The sequence below is a fragment of the Dromiciops gliroides genome, chromosome 4, assembly GCF_019393635.1.
Source record: "Dromiciops gliroides isolate mDroGli1 chromosome 4, mDroGli1.pri, whole genome shotgun sequence".
Lineage (NCBI taxonomy): Eukaryota > Metazoa > Chordata > Mammalia > Microbiotheria > Microbiotheriidae > Dromiciops > Dromiciops gliroides.
In genome coordinates this window covers 442,696,078-442,714,568 of record NC_057864.1, presented here as the reverse complement: position 1 = coordinate 442,714,568, position 18,491 = coordinate 442,696,078, and the positions used below count along the sequence as shown (strand labels likewise).

At 38.8% G+C, this 18,491-nt stretch overlaps 1 protein-coding gene and 1 long non-coding RNA gene across 2 annotated transcripts in view; one reads left to right on the top strand and one right to left on the bottom strand.

Moving 5' to 3' along the window:
• Positions 1–250: 250 nt before the first annotated feature.
• BCAS2 (BCAS2 pre-mRNA processing factor) lies at positions 251–13,242 on the top strand. The gene is made up of 7 exons (XM_043962403.1): positions 251–644; positions 1,592–1,684; positions 4,233–4,303; positions 5,937–6,098; positions 10,593–10,643; positions 12,066–12,146; positions 12,872–13,242. Exons 1-7 carry the CDS (start codon positions 552–554, stop codon positions 12,996–12,998), a joined length of 678 nt encoding a protein of 225 aa, XP_043818338.1. The 5' UTR covers positions 251–551; the 3' UTR covers positions 12,999–13,242.
• Positions 13,243–17,005: 3,763 nt separating this feature from the next.
• Positions 17,006–18,491, bottom strand: part of LOC122725337 — a 103,272-nt gene continuing 101,786 nt past the window's right edge. Inside the window, exon 3 of the long non-coding RNA XR_006352725.1 lies at positions 17,006–17,060. This is a non-coding gene — a long non-coding RNA (uncharacterized LOC122725337). The remainder of the gene's footprint in view (positions 17,061–18,491) is intronic.

The window sequence follows — 18,491 nt, the reverse complement described above, 5'->3', positions numbered from 1 at the left end:
ACACGCACCGAGACAGCAAGGCGGCACCAAAGTACACTAATCGTCAGTTTTCTGACGCAAACCTCACGGTGCTCCTCGAGAGGCGGCCCCGCCCTCTGGGCGGGTGCTGGGGAAAAAACGGGGAAGGAATAGAGCAAAGACTCCGCTGAGGCTGGTTTGCTCTCTGACTGCACCGGTGTTCCCGCCTCCCGCGGAGCATGCTGGGAAGAGCGCTGGCGTCCCAGCGCCTCACCTAAACGTAGGGTCACGTAGTTGGCGTTGCAGAAGGCGCGGGGCTTCCGGTCTTTTTACGTCTCGGATTTACTTTCAGTGGAGATATTGAATCAAAGAGATTCGAAAAATCCGTATCATCCCTTCACATGAACCCGAGAAAGTCCGGCTGAAAAAAACGGGGGGAAAAATTCCGGAATAAAGATTAACCCGTTATTCAACAACTGCATCTGAGCACGCGCGAGAAAGTTGCGCACGCGCACCATCGGTGACTGCCTCGGCGTGCGGACGCAAGCGCTAACGGCTCAGCCTAGAGGCGCGCGCCGCGTGAAGCTAAGACGATGGCGGGTACCGGGCTCGTGGCTGGGGAGGCGGTGGTGGACGCCCTGCCGTACTTCGATCAGGGTTACGAAGCGCCCGGCGTGCGGGAGGCGGTAAGTACGGGACGGCTGTACAACTTCTCCCCCGCCCTCCACGTCCTTCGTTTCCCCATATTTACAAAGCGCCCAAGCCCCCTAGGCCCCGCCTTACGACGGCTTCCGCCCGCCCCTTGCTCCGGGGCCACGCCTCATCTTCCGGGTGAGACGTCCCGCCTAGCCTTGCCCCGCCCCACCTCTCTGCCCTCGCTCCCAATCCGCCCCTCTCTTAGGGAACCTGAACCAGTCGCTTGACCACTCAGTGCTCTAGACCGGGGCTTCTTAAACTTCTTCCACGGGCTACCCCTTTAAGACAGGAATCTTTACACGACCCCCGGGTATATGGGTATATAAAATAGGCACACATAACCTTTGACTGTTGCCAGATTTTTCATGACCCCCCCCCCACATTCAGTTCCCCATATGGGGTCACGACCCACATAAGAAGCTTTGACCGTCCCTAGTCATTTGATATGGGCGGGGGGGGTTGCTCACCCGGCTGGAGCCCCGTACTAATGACATCCCAGGCTCAGTCTGGGTCCCTTTGTGCACAGTGTAGGAGAAAGGAGGGGATAAGAAGAACGGCCCTGGCGTCTGCAATGAAAGGTGGTGAGGGGGAGAAGGGAGCACAAGAGGCGGGAAAGCACCCTGCCCTCTGACCTGAAGGGAGAGCCGGTGCCAAGGCCGGGGAGCGGAAGTGGAGCAAGAAGGCCCTTGTGCCTGGACCCCTGGGGAGGGGGTGTGTGTGCCGGGCTAGAGCTTGCGTGTGAACGATTCTGAAAGCCGAACAGAGGCGAGCGGTGGAGAGCAGGTGACGGGGCAGAAAAGCACTTCGACAGCTGCACAGTTATTAAATAACAGACAGTTCGATCTCGTGTGCTTCCTGCTGCCGAATGAAACGCTTGCCTTCTCTTTATCTCTGCCCCCTACATACTCTGCCCTGAGATTCTTCCCATTTTTCTTAGGCTGCTGCCTTGGTAGAGGAGGAAACCCGTCGGTACCGGCCAACCAAGAACTATCTGAGCTACCTGCCTGCCCCGGACTACTCAGCCTTTGAGGTGAGGGCGGACTTTTTGTCTTCCTATCGAGAAAAATTCTAGGGAGCACGGGATAGGATCCGAGTTTCCTCATGCTGGTCATTGTAACTTGTGGCTTTCAGCTAATAAAGCTGAGTGTGGCATTTGTGATTGATTTCACAAAGGTCAGAACTTCAGGAGCAGTTTGTAAATATCAGGAAGATAGAACAGAAAGAAGAGTAGGCATAGCACAAAAGGGCTTAGCACAAAAGAGTGTATTTGGGATTGGGGTCCCTTTTTATCAACAGTAGAAACTTTTGAATCAGTAGCCACCGATTCTTCCTGTTAATAGAAGTCCTTTGTAAGAAATTAGTAACTTAAAGAAAACAAATGAAATCACTCATCATACCTGAAAATGTATCTCTCCACACCTCTAATGCATCAACTTCCTGTCAAAAGGTGGGAAGCATGTTTCCTTCTGGGTTGTATTAAGTCACTGCATTAATCAAGGTTCTGAAGTATTTCAGAGTTGTTTTACTTATGGTATTTTGGTCACTGAGTAGAAATTGCCTCCTTTCTGCATAGTTTAGTCTGCATGAGTTTGTACAAGTCATCTCAGGTTTCTTCACAACTGTCTCTCTTGTCATTTCTTTCAGTGTAGTAATATGATATTCACATACTCTAATTTGTTCAGCCATCCCCCAGTTACTGGACACACACATTCTGTTTCCAGTTCTTTGGGACAATAAAAAGTGTCTTTATCAATATTTTGTACGTATGTGTTGCTTAGTTCTATCTTTGACCTCTTCAAAGTATATATCTAATAATGGTATTGCTGAGTCAAAGAGTATGCAGTTTACTGACCTTTGGGGCACTTTTAAGAATGGTTGGACCCAAGGGGCAGCTAGGTGGTGCAGTGGATAAAGCACCGGCTTTGCAGTCAGGAGAACTTGAGTTCAAATTCGGCCTCAGACACTTTACACTTAGTAGCTGTGTGTCCCTGGGCAAGTTAAGTCACTTAACCCTCATCACCCTGCCCCCCAAAAAAGAACGGTTGGACCCTTAGACACCTTCACCAGCAATGCATTAGTATGACTGTTGTCTCACAGCTCCTCCAATGACAAATTGACATTTTGTCAACGTTGTCAACCTGATGAGTCTTAAGTGTTTTAGTTTGCATTTCTTGTATTAGTGTTTTGGAGCATTTTTTTTCCTATGTGGTTGTTATAGCTTGCATTTCTGCATTTGACAGCTGGTCAAATGGAGAATGACATCGTTAAACCTGTAAGTTAGGAAGATCACTTTGGTAGGAATGGAGGATGACAGCTGGGGAGAGACTTGAGTCAGAAAACAAACCAGAAGGCTATTGCAGTATTATAGGCAAGAGGTGATAAGGGCCTGCACCATGGTGATGGCCATGTCAGAGGAGAGAAGGGGGTATATGGGAGAGAGATTGTGAAGGTGGAGTGGACAGCAACAGATTGGACATGAGATGGTAAGAAAGGGAGGAATTGAGGATAATAATGCCTACCTGTGAGTCTGGGTGACTAAGAGGATGGTAGTATAGGGAAATTCAGAAAAGGGGAGGGTTTGGTTAAAAGATAACAAGTTCAGTTTTGGACAAGTATTTAACACGTCTGTAGGACAGTGATAAAAGAAAAGGATCAGGGGGCAGCTAGGTGGTGCAGTGGACAGAGCACCGGCCCTGGAGTCAGGAGTACCTGAGTTCAAATCTGGCCTCAGACACTTAACTAGCTGTGTGACCCTGGGCAAATCACTTAATCCCAATTGCCTCCCTAAAAAAAGAAAAAAAAAGAAAAGGATCATCAGCAAAACTTTGTAGAAGATAAGAGTGTGAATCTGGAGACTAAATAGTGACATTAGACTTTCAAGAGTACCGAGTAACTTTAATTGGTTTGAAAATATCTATAGTAAGTATGTGGATATACATATATCTGTTTTTACATATATTGTATAGATAAGGATATAATGCATGTGCATATATAGTCCTTTTATGTAAATTCGACAATTTTGAAAGAAATGAACAGCCTGAATTTAAAAAAAAAAGATCATCATGGTATTCTTTTATTAGGTTAAATAAATAGAATATGCCAGAACAATTCCTATAGGTTCACCTTAGAGGGAAGCTGCCTATTCTTTTTACCCAATCTTCCCACCCCAAAAGGCAGAACTTGAGCATTCTGTAAATATTAAAATGTTATTAATAGAAAGGAAGATGCAGCAGGTTGGGGGTGGAATACAGCACTAAAATTTAATATCCAGATTTATCCCTTATCATTCCTATCACATAGGACAGGATATATATATATTTTTTTCTCTCAGGGTGGGCAGTAGTGTTATATAAAGGTCTTACTATTTCTCTATCCTCAGATTACTTAGCACCTGACTTTAGAATTGGCATTACCTCTCTGCTTCCTATCCTGTTCTTTGGAGCAGATTAGGACGAAAGAAGAGGATGAATAAGTTTTATTATAAATGGTTGAGTTTTTTTTGTTGATTTGTGGTTGGTTTAGTTGTTGAATCCAATATGCAACTGTCCTCTAAAGAGAATTCTCTTCTTAATTTATAGACTGACATTATGAGAAATGAATTTGAAAGACTGGCTGCCCGACAACCAATTGAATTGCTTAGCATGAAACGGTAAGGTTTTTTGGGGGGTTAGTGTTAAAATAATAATGCATTGTCAGATTTCTCTGGAAAAATATGTAGTGGTTTCCAATTATATCGTTCTACATGTATGTTTTTTATAATGTGATCATTGTTTTAACTTGTATATACCCTCCTTCTTGTTCCACACTGTATACAATAGCATGATTCATGGGGTGGTTAATAGTCACTAGAACCTAAGGTAAAATTGCTGAGTAGTTAGAGTTTGTCTGTGATGTACTCCCACCTACCTCCCTTTCTTCTTTTATGCCACTCACTCTTGTGCCCCATCCAAGGCTGTCTTCCCTAAGAAGTGGTATATACTGTAACATTTCCTCTTTACTCCCATCTAAGTTCTGATTCTTATATTTTAGAGGTTAGTCAGTAGGGTTATCTGATTCAAAATAATTTATGAGAAGGTGTTCTTTATTCTGTGTAATTTCAGGTGGAGCAGATATTCAAGGAGGGGGAGAGGAGGGGCTTCTTTAACTAAGATGAATTTAAGCACATTCAAAATATTTTTAACTTACCTGTAATTGGTGGACTGCATATAAGAAATACTTGCTTGACATAGACACTTTAGGTCAGGATGGTAGAGTTGTAATGGGGTATATCTGTTCCCTAATCCCTTTCTCTCTGGGCTCCCATTTTCTGAAAAAGAGACAGATCCTGTCTGGTCTGGGGAGGAGAAAAGGCTGAAATACAAGGTTGCTATTTTTGGTACCCTGTCATCTCCTAATAATGCCTTTTCTCTAAGTAGTAAGTAAAGTTGTAATAATTACTATACTATATTATATGTTTAGATGTCCTATTTTTAAAAAATGAAATGTGGTGATTAAATCTTGGTTCCAGGTCCGTCTTCCCCAATTCCACATGAATTTAAAGCCTCTGATTAAATAGTTTTAGGTAAAATTCTTGAGTTAAACTCAAGGATTCAGCTTTATCTGGTAAATGTAATTAAATGAAATTGGATGCATAGTTATAATATGCTGGTGCCTTTAAAAAGCATCCACATTGGGGGTAGCTAAGTGGCACAGTGCATAAAGCACCGGCCCTGGATTCAGGAGGACCTGAGTTCAAATCCAGCCTCAGACACTTGACACTTACTAGCTGTGTGACCTGGACAAATCACTTAACCCTCATTGCCCCACCAAAAAAAAAAAAGCATCCACATTGATATATTTTTTTTACCTAGTGTTAAAAAGAGCTATATATATATGTGTGTGTGTATATATATATATATATCAAGAGGAAAGAATAGAAAATCCAAAATTCTAAACACAATTCATTAGCAGAAAATAGTGTCTAGAATTAGAAAATACTAGTTGATATTTTGTTGTCTGTGTCTTGTTTTAAGCTTTCTCTAGTCTTAAAACAATAGCTTATGTTTTATTGTATTTTAAGGCTTACAAAGCACTTTATGTACATTTTTATTTGATCCTCATAACAGTCCTGTGAGACAGATGCTATTATTATCATCCTTGTTTTACAGATGAGAAAACTGAGGCTCAGAGAGCTTAAGTGACCTGCCTATAAAAGTAGTATCAGAATTTGAATACTGGTCTTCCTCATTCTATGTCATTGATATTGGATGGCTAAGTCTTATTCCCCTCCCCTTTAATTTCAGATATGAACTTCCAGCTCCCTCCTCTGGACAGAAAAATGATATCACTGCATGGCAGGAATGTGTAAACAATTCAATGGCCCAACTGGAACATCAAGCAGTTCGGATTGAGAACCTTGAGTTGATGTCACAACATGGTTGCAATGCCTGGAAAGTATATAATGAGTAAGTAAGAACACTTTCTGCCTGGCTTGATGTTTTTAAAACCAAATTTTTATAGAAAAGAATTCAGAATGAAATTAAGTACTAGTAGATCAAGTGAGCACTGTGCTTAAAAAGAGCCATTGTATATAGATGGATTAAGATGTTTTCTCTACTGTTGTTTTCTTCCATCAGAGACCTGCTTTACAGTGAATCAGTTTCCTATGGGAGCTGCTAGCTCATTCTTTCAGCCCATTGTACTCTTTCTTATGAACCTTCTGTTTACATTGCCATGAGAGGTGCCTATCCATTGGATCTACCACTCAGCCTTTTCCTTACCCTTTTCCCTGCTTCCTTCAGAAGTCAGTGGGTTCAGGAATTCTAGGGATGCTTGGCTAATATATTTTCTCCATCTATATTTGGGATTAAGTTGTCCATTAAAATCCTATTCTTAACATCTCATCATGGTGAATAGGTGTCCCTAGTTCTTTGAAACACTATGTTGGCAGAGAGAACACATGATTTCATTAATCATATCAAGGTGGAAAAGGCTTGTTAATGGACTGTCTTTTTTAGAGACTAAACTAGTTAATTACTAAAAAGCTAGGTAAACGGTTAAGTTTCACAATCAAGTCACTCAAATTCAGTAAGTGTTAAGTTTCCCATCATGTATGACACATTGCGCTGGGTTTGATTTTGGCAGCTGTATAATCTATGAACTAGTGAGACGGAAAGAATGGAAACAGGGATTCCAATTAGATGACAAAAGCAGGTCAGGAAAGGGATGACAAGGCTTGGAATTAGGAAAGTATCCCTATGTGTCCAAAGGTAGAGAGGGGGGTGGATTTTAGAGATATGGGAATAAAATTGACAAGATTTGAGAACTGGACATGAAGGATGATCAAGGGGGAAGAAATAAGGCTAATTGGGGTCAGGAAACTGAACGAGTAGAAGAATGTGTTGATTTAGGGGGAGAAAGTAATGGGTTCTATTGAAGATATATTGAATTTGAGATAGGAGAAGATATCCAGGAAAGTTGGTAATGTGGGACTAGAGTTCAGGATAGAAATTAAGACTGAAAATATTAGCTTGGGTGTCATCTGGGTACAAATAATAATTGAACTCAGGGGAATAGGTGAAATCACCAAGGGAGAGTATATAGAGAGAAGGCAGTCCAGGAAGGAGCCTTAAGGAATATCCGTGATTGGGGGTGGGGGGGCGAGCAAGTAAAAAGATGATTCATAAAAGGAGACTGAGAAGGAGTAGTCAGGAGGATAACCAAGAGAAGACAGTGTCAGGGTAGCCAAGAGAAGAATCATTTCGAATTAGAAGGAACCCACAAGATCAGTAAATGAGGAAACTGATGCTAAAAAGCATTTGTCAGGAGTTGGCAAAGCTGTAGAAATGCAGCTAGCATGCTACTCAGGAAACCCCAAAAAGTTATGGCTGTAAAAGTAGGACAGTGATCATGGATGTCAAAAGCTGGGTACTCATGAATCCATGCTAATGATTTCTTAGGTGGTCCTCTGCTAAGATTCCTGTGTAGCTCTTCCAAATTTGAGTCTGATTGTTAAATAGAATTTTTGAAAGAAATATGAGAATAAGCAATATTTTAGCATTCATTTTTATTTGATTTCATTTATTGTTGGTTTTTACAAATCCACTAAAAATGTTTTTAAATAGGGTATTGAGATTGAATATGCTTCATTATTTGTGAAACTCTTGGTTTAACACTTCCAAGTAAAAGATTTGGTTCTAAGTTCAGTTTATCTGGATCCTGATTTTTAAAGATTGTCATAGATGATAAAGATGCCTCATAAAAGTAGGTACATTTGGGGCAGCTAGGTGGCACAGTGGATAGAGCACCAGCCCTGGAGTCAGGAGTACTTGAGTTCAAAAATAGGTACATTTAAGTGGAAGATGTGCATTATTGGCTATTCTTACGAAATGATACCTTGAGAATCGTGATGGCTTCCATGCCATCATTAGCTAACATCTCAAGGTGTAGTGTACACTTCGAACAAGTTCACTTGAAGATCTTGGAGATCTTTTATCCAACGTTCATTTTATAAGAGAAGAATATTAAAGCCCAGAAACATTAAGTGCCTTCAGGTCACAGGTTTTTAATAGCAAAGTCTGGACTAGAATCCCAGTCTCCCAGCTGTTGTTCCAGTGCTCTTTTTTGCTTATTGCCTTTCTAGATCACTTTGAAAAGGAAGAGAAGGGATAAACATAGGAATAAATTATAAGGCATTGTTTTGATGTGAAGATGAAGTTAAATGAGAGCATACTTATTAGATGATCTTTTTCTTTTCAGTGAAGTTACGACAAGATGGGAGAGGTCAAGAGAGCTTAAATTTAGACAAGATTGTTCAGGTCTTAAGGGATCAGTAAAAGTTGACAAAGACAGTGATGGTTAACTTCTGTGGTAAATTTATATGTGCAAAGCAACCAACAAATTAGATGACTTTAAACATCAAAATAGTTTATTCTAGAAATGGAAATGTACTCTTTTTTTTAGAGTAATCACCTCTGCATCTCGATAGATTTATTTCAGCAATTTTTTTTGTGTTCACCTTTAAGCCTACTTCCCATCTGAGGTCAGGTTTGACAGAATGGTTTAGAATCAGGTGCCATGTTTGAAGATAATATTCTGCCATACATATTCTACCAGTCAGACTTTATCTGAAATATCATATTCAACTCATACACTAAATTTTAGGAGAAACTTTGACAAATTGGTACAAAAGAGGAAGACTGGGGGGCAGCTAGGTGGTGTAGTGGATAAAGCACCAGCCCTGGATTCAGGAGGACCTGAGTTCAATTCCGGCCTTAGACACTTGACACTTACTAGCTGTGTGACCCTGGGCAAGTCACTTAACGCCAATCGCCTCACCCAAAAAAAAAAAAGGAGGAAGACTGGGATTGTGGATGGATAGGAGACTTCGATATGTGGCTTGATTTGGGGTAGAGAAAAGAAGACTTGGGACATAAAAATTGTCTTCAACTATTTGAAGGGTTATTATTTAGAAGACTCTTTCTGCTTGGCTACCAAAAAGCAAAAGTGAGGCCAGTGAGTGCAAATTCTAGGGATGTACACTTTGGCTCAGTATGAGGATTGTGGTACAGTCAAATTAAAAGTAAGACACGCTGTTTTTGAGTCCCAGCTCTAATTAGTCGTGTGACTTGGGTAAGTCACTTAGTATATTTGAGGTATAAAATGAGAAGTTGGACTAGAACTTCTGAAGTCCCTGCCATCATGCTAGGTCTAACTATTTATGAACTACAGAGAAAATCTTAGTAGTTACAGCTGTCCGTGGAGTAGCATCTAGTTACATATTTTTGGAGTTTTTCCAGCAGAGGCTGAGTAACCATTTGTCAGGGGTTTTTAAATGGTAATCATGTACTAAGAGCAAGGTGGATTACAAGACCACTGACGACCAGGTGAGTTCCTGCTCTGCAGTTCTTATTTTCTGCTTGATTCAGTCAGAGGGGGGAATTTTTTTTTTCTTTCTTTTGGGCGAGGCAGTGAAGGTTGAGTGACTTGCCCAGGGTCACACAGCTAGTAAGTGTTAAGTGTCTGAGGTCAGATTTCAACTCAGGTCCTCCTGAATCCAGGGCGGGTGCTTTATCCACTGCACTACCTAGCTGCCCCAGGAAAAAGTTTTTTGGCAAAGAATAGTATTATTTTGAATGTATCATTCCAGAATTGGCATTTCTTTTTACTGTATTCCCAACTGGGCCTAACAGTTAGAAATGTTAACAGGTGGACATCAGGCAGCCTAAGAACTGAAATCCAGAATGAAGACTTCAGGATCTTAAATTTCAGCCTTGCTGTTTAGGTTACACATAGACAGGCATTATCACAGCAAAATAACTTGTTAAGGCATGATATCTTTTTAACCAGATTGTTGAGCTCACGTTGCTTTGAAAAAAATGAGAATAAGAAGTTCTTGCATCTGTACCTTTCAAAGAAATGTGCTACCGTGGGACCATTCCAGGCCCCAAACACAGTCACCTGCCTTTTGACCACGTGGTTGGTATTGATCTTTTTGCTGGTGGAAAATCTCTGCTTCATCTGCCTTTTGTTCTTGGGAGCCATTGTGTACTCTTACTTCTGCAGAGTTTGTATAATTTAGGTACATTTAAAAAATGAGTTACACCTACATTTTGTACAGATTCTGTTGTGTTTCCACTTGGTTTAATTTGCTCTAACAGTAAAAATTTAATGATACTGTGCTGTTCAATTTCTTTGTTACTGACTACTGCTTTGAAAACTGTTAGTGACCATATTGCCAACTTTATGTGGAAACAGTGTACCATATTCCAACATATATAATGACAGCATGTAGCAATGAATTCACAATGGTAGCAAATGTATGAAAAACATTCACCATGGTAATTAACTCTTGCTAATACAGATGTATATAAAAATGTAAAAGCATGAACACTTAGTCTGTTTTATATAACTCTTGCTCCTAACCTTTGTGTTTCCATTTTGTTTTTCTTCACTTTGAGAAATCTAGTTCATATGATTGAACAAGCCCAGAAGGAGCTGCAGAAGTTAAGGTAACTTTTTCCCTGCATTGGTTTCATTTTTATCTAAGAACATTCTCAGTGTTCCAGGGAAGTATGTTGTAGGATGATAGTCATTCCAAAAATTACACCTTGCTCCACTAAGTCTTACTTACCATATAACCAGCCATCCTACTTTGTTGAGTTTTAGAGGTACCCTTTTAGTTTAGTTTCAATGCTGGGATGATAGGAGACACTTAAGGGTCATTCAGCCATTAACAAAAGGAGGTTTTCTTAGCCATAACACAGTAAGAATATTTTTTTTAGACTATTTTGGGACAGTTAGATGGCACAGTGGATAGAGTGCCAGGCCTGGAGTCAGGAAGACTCTTCTTCCTGAGTTCAAATCTTGCCTCAGACACTTACTAGCTGTGAGACCCTGAGCAAGTCATTGAACTCCAACTGCCTCACCAAAATAAATAAATAATTTGGTATTCCTTGAAAGATATAACAGTACCTTATTCAAGTTACCCTCTGTCATAAACATGAGGCAAGGTATAAAACAGGAAAATAAATGCTTGCCAACATTCTCATTGGAGAGAGCCAAAGGAGAATTTAAATTGATGGGAGATTCCCTGTGGATGGCGAGGGGCTTTCAGATGTTTTGTTTGTGGATGACATTGTGCTGGTTACTTTGAGTCCTGGAACATTTCAGAACTTCTTAGAAAAGATCTGTACCCACTCAGAAGAGTTTGGCTTGACCACCTACACAGTAAAAATAAAGGTGATAAAGCATAACTTATGACACGGGGTAGATGTACAACCTATAGAGCTTGTCCATCATTACATATATTCGGGACAGACAGGACAAATGGACATTGAGTTGAGCCCAGAATTAAGAAGAACAGGCTGAAGTGCTTTCAGGAAATTCCAAGGCTCATTTAAAAAAATCAATATTTTATTAACGTTGTCATACGGCTCTGAAGCAAAGCACAACAGTCTCTAAGGATTTTAAATTAATGTTACGTGAAAGGCAATGGGAAGGTGTACTATGGGTGTGAGCAAGGTGCAACATGGAACTAATGAGGAGCTTTGAAGAACAGTAGTAGAGAGAAGATGTATTGGTCAGGTGGCAAGGTGAGGGATGACAAGTGGATAGCCTGAATGCTTTCTTGGCATTTGTAGTATAGTGGTTGGTTCCCGTGGTAAGCTCATAGGAGGACTTGAATAAAAACTGGCCCGGATAAGTAGGCATAGAGGAGTTATGGTCTGCATTGCTGAAGGGAACATGCAAATTGATGCTATCAAATCAGTTTAACTACTGAAAGAATTGTGTGGAAAAAGGCTGCCAAGACATGTTCGCACAGAGCCTTGAATATCCTGTAAGAGAATTTACTGGTTGCTCTTGTATAGGATGATTGAATAGCAAAATTGGGATCTAAAAGCAAAGCAAGTATTTACATTTCTTTTTAACAGAAAGCATATCCAGGACTTAAACTGGCAGAGGAAGAACATGCAACTCACTGCTGGGTCTAAGTTACGAGAAATGGAGTCAACGTAAGTATCTTAGATTTCATCTTTGTCCCAAACTCCCTCACAACATTTTGCTATAACCTTCAAATCAGTTCTCAAATGAGATGGCCCAGCTGACCTCAGGAGTTGACTCGTTTGCCAACTTTACGTCTTGAGGCCCTGAGCCTCTCCTGTCCCAGCCTTTTTGTCTACTTCTGGATACTTTGGAAGGGCGGGAAGCAGTAACAGAGAAGGGAGCCAGTAGCCAATAGAAACGATGGGGAAGAAATTTTTTTTTTTTAATTTAGAAAAAAAATTTTTTTAAAAGAAAGAAACTGGGGCAGCTAGGTGGCACAGTAAAGCACTGGCCCTTGATTCGGGAGGACCTGAGTTCAAGTCCAGCCTCAGACACTTGACACTTGCTGGCTGTGTAACCCTGGGCAAGTCTCTTAACCCTCATTGCCCTGCAAAAAAAAAAAAAGAAAGAAAGAAAAAAACTAAGGGGAAGGCCGACCCCTGCTAGTCACGGGGTGCTACCAGCATAGGGTTTGTCCACCATTGGTGTGTATCTATTTTCAGTGGCTCTAGGCCCTTTAATTTCTCTTTGACTCAGTTTTCTCATTTGTATAATAAGGACTTGGATTCATTGCTCTCCGAGGACTTTTCCAGCTTTAAATCTATTATCCTATCATTGTGAATGTACTGCAAAATCTTCAAAGAACATTGAATCTGATGCTATTGTGTTTTTTTCTCCTGCCTGTATTTTCTAGTTGGGTCTCCCTTGTCAGTAAAAATTATGAGATCGAACGGACTATTGTACAGCTAGAAAATGAAATCTTTCAAATCAAGCAACAGCATGGGGAAGCAAACAAAGAAAACATCCAGCAGGATTTCTGAAAAAAAAAAAATGGACTTCGGGGAAGGGAGAAGAGGGCATTTTAGGAATTCTTAGGCATCAGGAAGTTGAAAGATCCTCAGATCATGGTAACAACCTGTTAAGGGAGTGATGATGACCTGAATAGCCTGGCCGAATGCTTAGAAAAATATATTAGAAACTTAGGAAATGTGTAGAATGTGTGAATTAATGGTTCTTTGTACTATATTTAATTCTATTTGTATATTTTTTTGACAAATAAATTTTCATCTTGAAAAAATTTTGATAACTTGAATTTGAGTGGGAATTATAATAATGCCTTTGTTTTTTATATCACATTATTTCTAAATATATATATATATCCCCTTTCCCCTAGCCTACAGTAAAGATAATAAGGAATAAAAACAGTTCAGATCAACAATTTCATTAAAGACAATGACGATGAGACAACATACCAAAATGTAGGATACAGCCGAAGCAGTACATAGAGGGACATTTCTCTCTGTATAAATACATCAATAAAAGAAAGAACAGTTAAGTGAATTGGGCATGCAATTTAAAAAATGAGAAAAAGAACAAATTAGAAATCCCCAATTAAACACCAAATTAGAAATCCTGAAAAATCAAAGGAGACATTAATAAAAAATTGAAAGTAAATAATAAAACCAGGAATTGGTTTTATGAAAAAAACTAATAAAGTAGATAAACCATTGATTAATTTGATTTAAGAAAAAATTCCTAGTATCAAAAATGAAAAGGGTAAATGTATCTCCAATGAAGATGAAATTAAAGCAATTATTAGAATTTATTTTACCCAATTATATGTCAATCAGTTTGACAATTTCAGTGAAATGGACAAATATTTACAAATATGTAAATTGTCCAGATTAACAGAAGAGGAAATAGAATACTTAACCCAATCTTAGAAAAAGAAAATGAATAAGCCAATAAAAGAGCTCCCTGAGAAGAAATTCCCAGGAGCAGATAGAAGATAGATTCACAAGTGTATACTACCAAATATTTAAAGAATAATTAATTCCAATACTATATAAACCATTTGGAAAAATAAGCAAAGCAACTGTCCTATGAAAGTCCTTTTACAAAACAAATATAGTTTTGATAACCTAAGAAAGGAGCAGGAAGAGCAAAAACAATTATGGAGCAATTTCTCTAATCAATATTGATGCAAAAAGTTTAAATAACATTACCAAGGATATTAAAGCAATACATCATGAAGATCATACATTATGACCAGGTAAAATATCAGGAATGTAAAGCTGGTTTAATATTAAGAAAAATATTAACATAATTAACTATATCAATAACAAAACAAAAATCATATGATAAACTCAGTAGATGCAGAAGAAGTTTTTGATAAAATACAACGTTCATTATTATTAAAAAACACTAGAGGGAGCAGCTAGGTGGCACAGTGGATAGAGCACTGGCCCTGGAGTCAGGAGGACCTGAGTTCAAATCTGGCCTCAGATACTTGACACTTACTAGCTGTGTGACCCTAGGCAAGTCACTTAACCCCCATTGCCCCACAAAAACAAAACAAAAAACACTAGAAAGGATATGAATAAATGGAGCTTTCCTTACAATGATGAGTATTATATAAAACCATTAGTGAGCATTATCTATAATGGGGACAAGCTACAAGCCTTCTCAGTAGCTTGAAGCAAGGATGTCCATTATCACCACTATAAGTCAGCATTGTACTAGAAATGCTAGCTATAGCAATAAGACCAAAAAAAAATTTTTTTTGAAGAAATTGGAATAGGCAATGAAGAAACAATTATCACTCTGCAAATTATATGATGGTAGTACTTAGATAATCCTAGAGAATCAACTAAACTAGTTGAAACAATTAACTTTAGCAAAGTTGCAGGATACAAAATAAACCCACATATGTTGTCAGCATTTCTATATATTACAAAAAAATTGTAGCAAGAAGAGTTAGAGAAATTAATATTTAAAATAACTGCAGACAATATAAAATACTTGGGAAGTTTACCTGCCAAAACCAAGAAAGTATCTGAATACAATTAGAAAACTTATCACAGAGATAAAGACAATTGAAGAAATATTAATTGCTCATCAGTAGGTTGAACCAATATAGTAAAAATGACAATTATACCTGAATTAATTTACTTATTCAGTGACATACCAATCAAACTACCAAAAACATTTTATAGAGCTAAAAATAATAATAAAATTCATCTGTAAGAACAAAAGATCAAAAATATCTAGGGAATCAATTTTTTAAAATGTGAAGGAAGGTGGTCTAGCAACCAGATCTCAAATGGTACTATAAACTGGTAATCAAAATAATCTGGTACTGGCTAAGAAATAGATTGCTAGATTAGTGGAATTGATTAGGTACATAATACACTGTAGAAAACCATAGTGATCTAGTGTTTCATAAACCCAAAAATCTAAGCTTTTGGAAAAAGAATTTATGGGGGCTGCTAGATGACGCACTGGCCCTGAAGTCAGGAGGACCTGAGTTCAAATCTGGCCTCAGACACTTAACACTTACTGGCTGTGTGACCCTGGGCAAGTCACTTAACTCCAATTGCCTCACACAAAAAAATAAAAGGAAAAAGAATTTACTATTTGACAAAAATTGCTAGGAAAACTGAAAAGCAATTTGGCTAAAACCAACATTTTACATCATATACCAAAATAAGGTCAAAATGGGTATGTCATTTAGACATAGAAGGTGATTGGAGAAATTATGGGAAGCATAGAAATTTTTACCTGTCAGATCTCGGGATAAGGGAAGAGTTTATGACCAAATGAGATAGGAAAACAGGCAAGAAAGTGGATAATTTTGATTACATTGACTTTAAAAGGTTTTGTACAAACAAAGTCAATGCAGCCAAGATTAAGACAGCAAGAAACTTGGGGAAAACTTTTTTACAAACTCAGATAAAGGCCTCATTTCTCAAATATGTAAGGAACTGGGTCAAATTTATAAAAATACAAGTTTATTCCCCAATTGATAAATGGTCAAAGGATATGAACAAGCAGTTTTCAGAAGTAGTAATCAAAGCTATCTATAGTCATATAAAAATGCTTTAAATCACTATTGATTAAATAAGTGCAAATTAAAACAACTCTGAGGTATCATCTCACATATCAGATTAGCTAAAATGATAGAAAAAGAAAATGACAAATGCTTGAGGGGAATTGGAAAAAGTGAGGCACTAATGCACTGTTGGTTGGATTGTAAACTGGTCCAATCATTCTGGAGGACAATTTGGAACTATGCCAAAAGGGCTATACAACTTTACATAGCCTGTGACCCAGCAATACCACTACTTGTTCTATATCTCCAAGAGATCCAAGAAAAAGGAAAAGGAAAAGGACTCATATGTACAAAAATATTTACAGCAGTTCCTCTTGTGGTGGCAAAGAGTTGAAAATTGAAGGGATGCCCATTAGTTGGGGAATGGCTGAACAAATTGTAGCTTGTGATTTTCATGGAATACTATTGTGAGAGGCTGGACTACATCCCCATGGTCCTTTCCAGCTCTTAAAAAAAAATTTACATTAGGAATACTATTATGTTATAAGAAATAAGGACCAATATGGTTTCAGAAAAACCTGGGAAGACATGAAGTGATGCAGAGTAAAGTGAGCAGAACCAGGAGAACACTGTCACAGCAATGTTATAATGACTTAGCTATTATGATCAATACAATGATACAAGTTCTGAAGAATTTATTATGAAAAATATCATTCACCTCCAGAAAGAGAAATGATGGAGTCTGAGTGCAGATTGGAGCATGATTTTTAAATTTTTCTTTATTTTTCTTGCCTTTTTTTCCTTTTTGGCAACCTGGCTCCTATGTTTTGCATAATTTAACATGTATAATTTGCTTTCTCAGTGGGAAGGGAAGGGGAGGAGAGAATTCAGAACTCAAATTTTAAAAAAATGAATGTTGAGGGGCAGCTAGGTGGCGCAGTGGATAAAGCACCGGCCCTGGATTCAGGAGTACCTGAGTTCAAATCCGGCTTCAGACACTTGACACTTACTAGCTGTGTGACCCTGGGCAAGTCATTTAACCCCCATTGCCCTGCAAAAAAAAAAAAGAAAGAAAAAGAAAAATTAATGTTGAAAACCAATAACAAATTTGGTTTTTTAATTAAAAAAAAATTCAGTAAAGTCAACAAAACACTGAAAGTTTCTGACAGTTTACACAAGTAACATTCCACATACAGTCTTCCTTCCCCTCCACCTAAAAAACAAACTGAAATCCTAGATCTGATTCTCAACTGAGCTCTTTGTTTTTCACCAAAAGATTTATTATGAAATTCCCTTACCAATGAATTAAACTATTAGGGGTTTCTACTAAACCCTGCAGCTTCCTGAAAAGTGAATTAGTTACTGCTGCTTCTTTATAATAAGCAGGCTGTTACAACCCAAGACTGAATTTAGTCAAAAGTCTGGAGTCCTGCTTGTCCCTCCCTACCTGTGTGACCCTGGGCAAATGACTTCATTTCTCTAGACCTTAGTTTATTCATCTGTAAAAAGCAGGGGCTGTCCTGGATGACCTCCAAGGTCTCTACTAGCTCTAAATAGCAATGCGTGAAATGACGGTGCAAGTATACAACACTATGAGACAAATGGGGCAAAAACAACTTTTAAATACCTTTTCATCCGGTGCGCTAGATATAAAGTACCTTGTTTTGCTGGTGCAACTAAGCTTCTAAATTCTGGAGAATAGGAAAGCAAGAAAATAAACCAAATGTGTTGGGGTTTTGGGTTTTTTTTTGTTTTTGTTTTTGTTTTTTCAGTGAGGCAATTGGGGTTAAGTGACTTGCCCAGGGTCACACAGCTAGTAAGTGTTAAGTATCTGAGGCCAGATTTGAGCTCAGGTCCTCCTGACTCTAGGGCTTTATCCACTGTGCCACCTAGCTGCCCCCCAAATGTTTCGATAATATAGGAATCTGAAATTTTTTTTCTGTTGTTACCTAGTAAAGATAGTCTGATGTTTCGTCCCTAGTTTATTTAGCAAATATGCTTTAATTAGCTTCCTTCCCAAGAGAAACAATTTGAGTAATGACTTCATCAAGCATTTATTTGTAAATACTGTTTGAGACACAGGCAACTAGAAAAATAGTGAATTCTCTTGAAATACAGCCTCATTGGGAAGAATTGTTATAATGATGGCCAACATTTCTTGCCGCAGCTCTGAAAGATAGGAACTTTAAAAAAAAAATGGTGATTTCATAAGTATAAGTCTCTATGCTCTAAACCCCAAACCCTCTTCACCCAATTTAAGTCTGCAACTAATCAGTAATTTAAATTTATAGTCTGGTTGGAGAAGTGTCTAGGGCACTGAGAAGTTAAATGAGTTGTCCATGGCCACATTTCTAGTATGTGTCAGAGGGGAGGTCTCCAACCTAGGACTTCCTGACTCTCCCCTGAAGCTATGTACCTCTTGAGGTAGGTATTACAAGTGTCTCCATTTTACAGATAAGGAAACCAAGACATGGGAGATTAT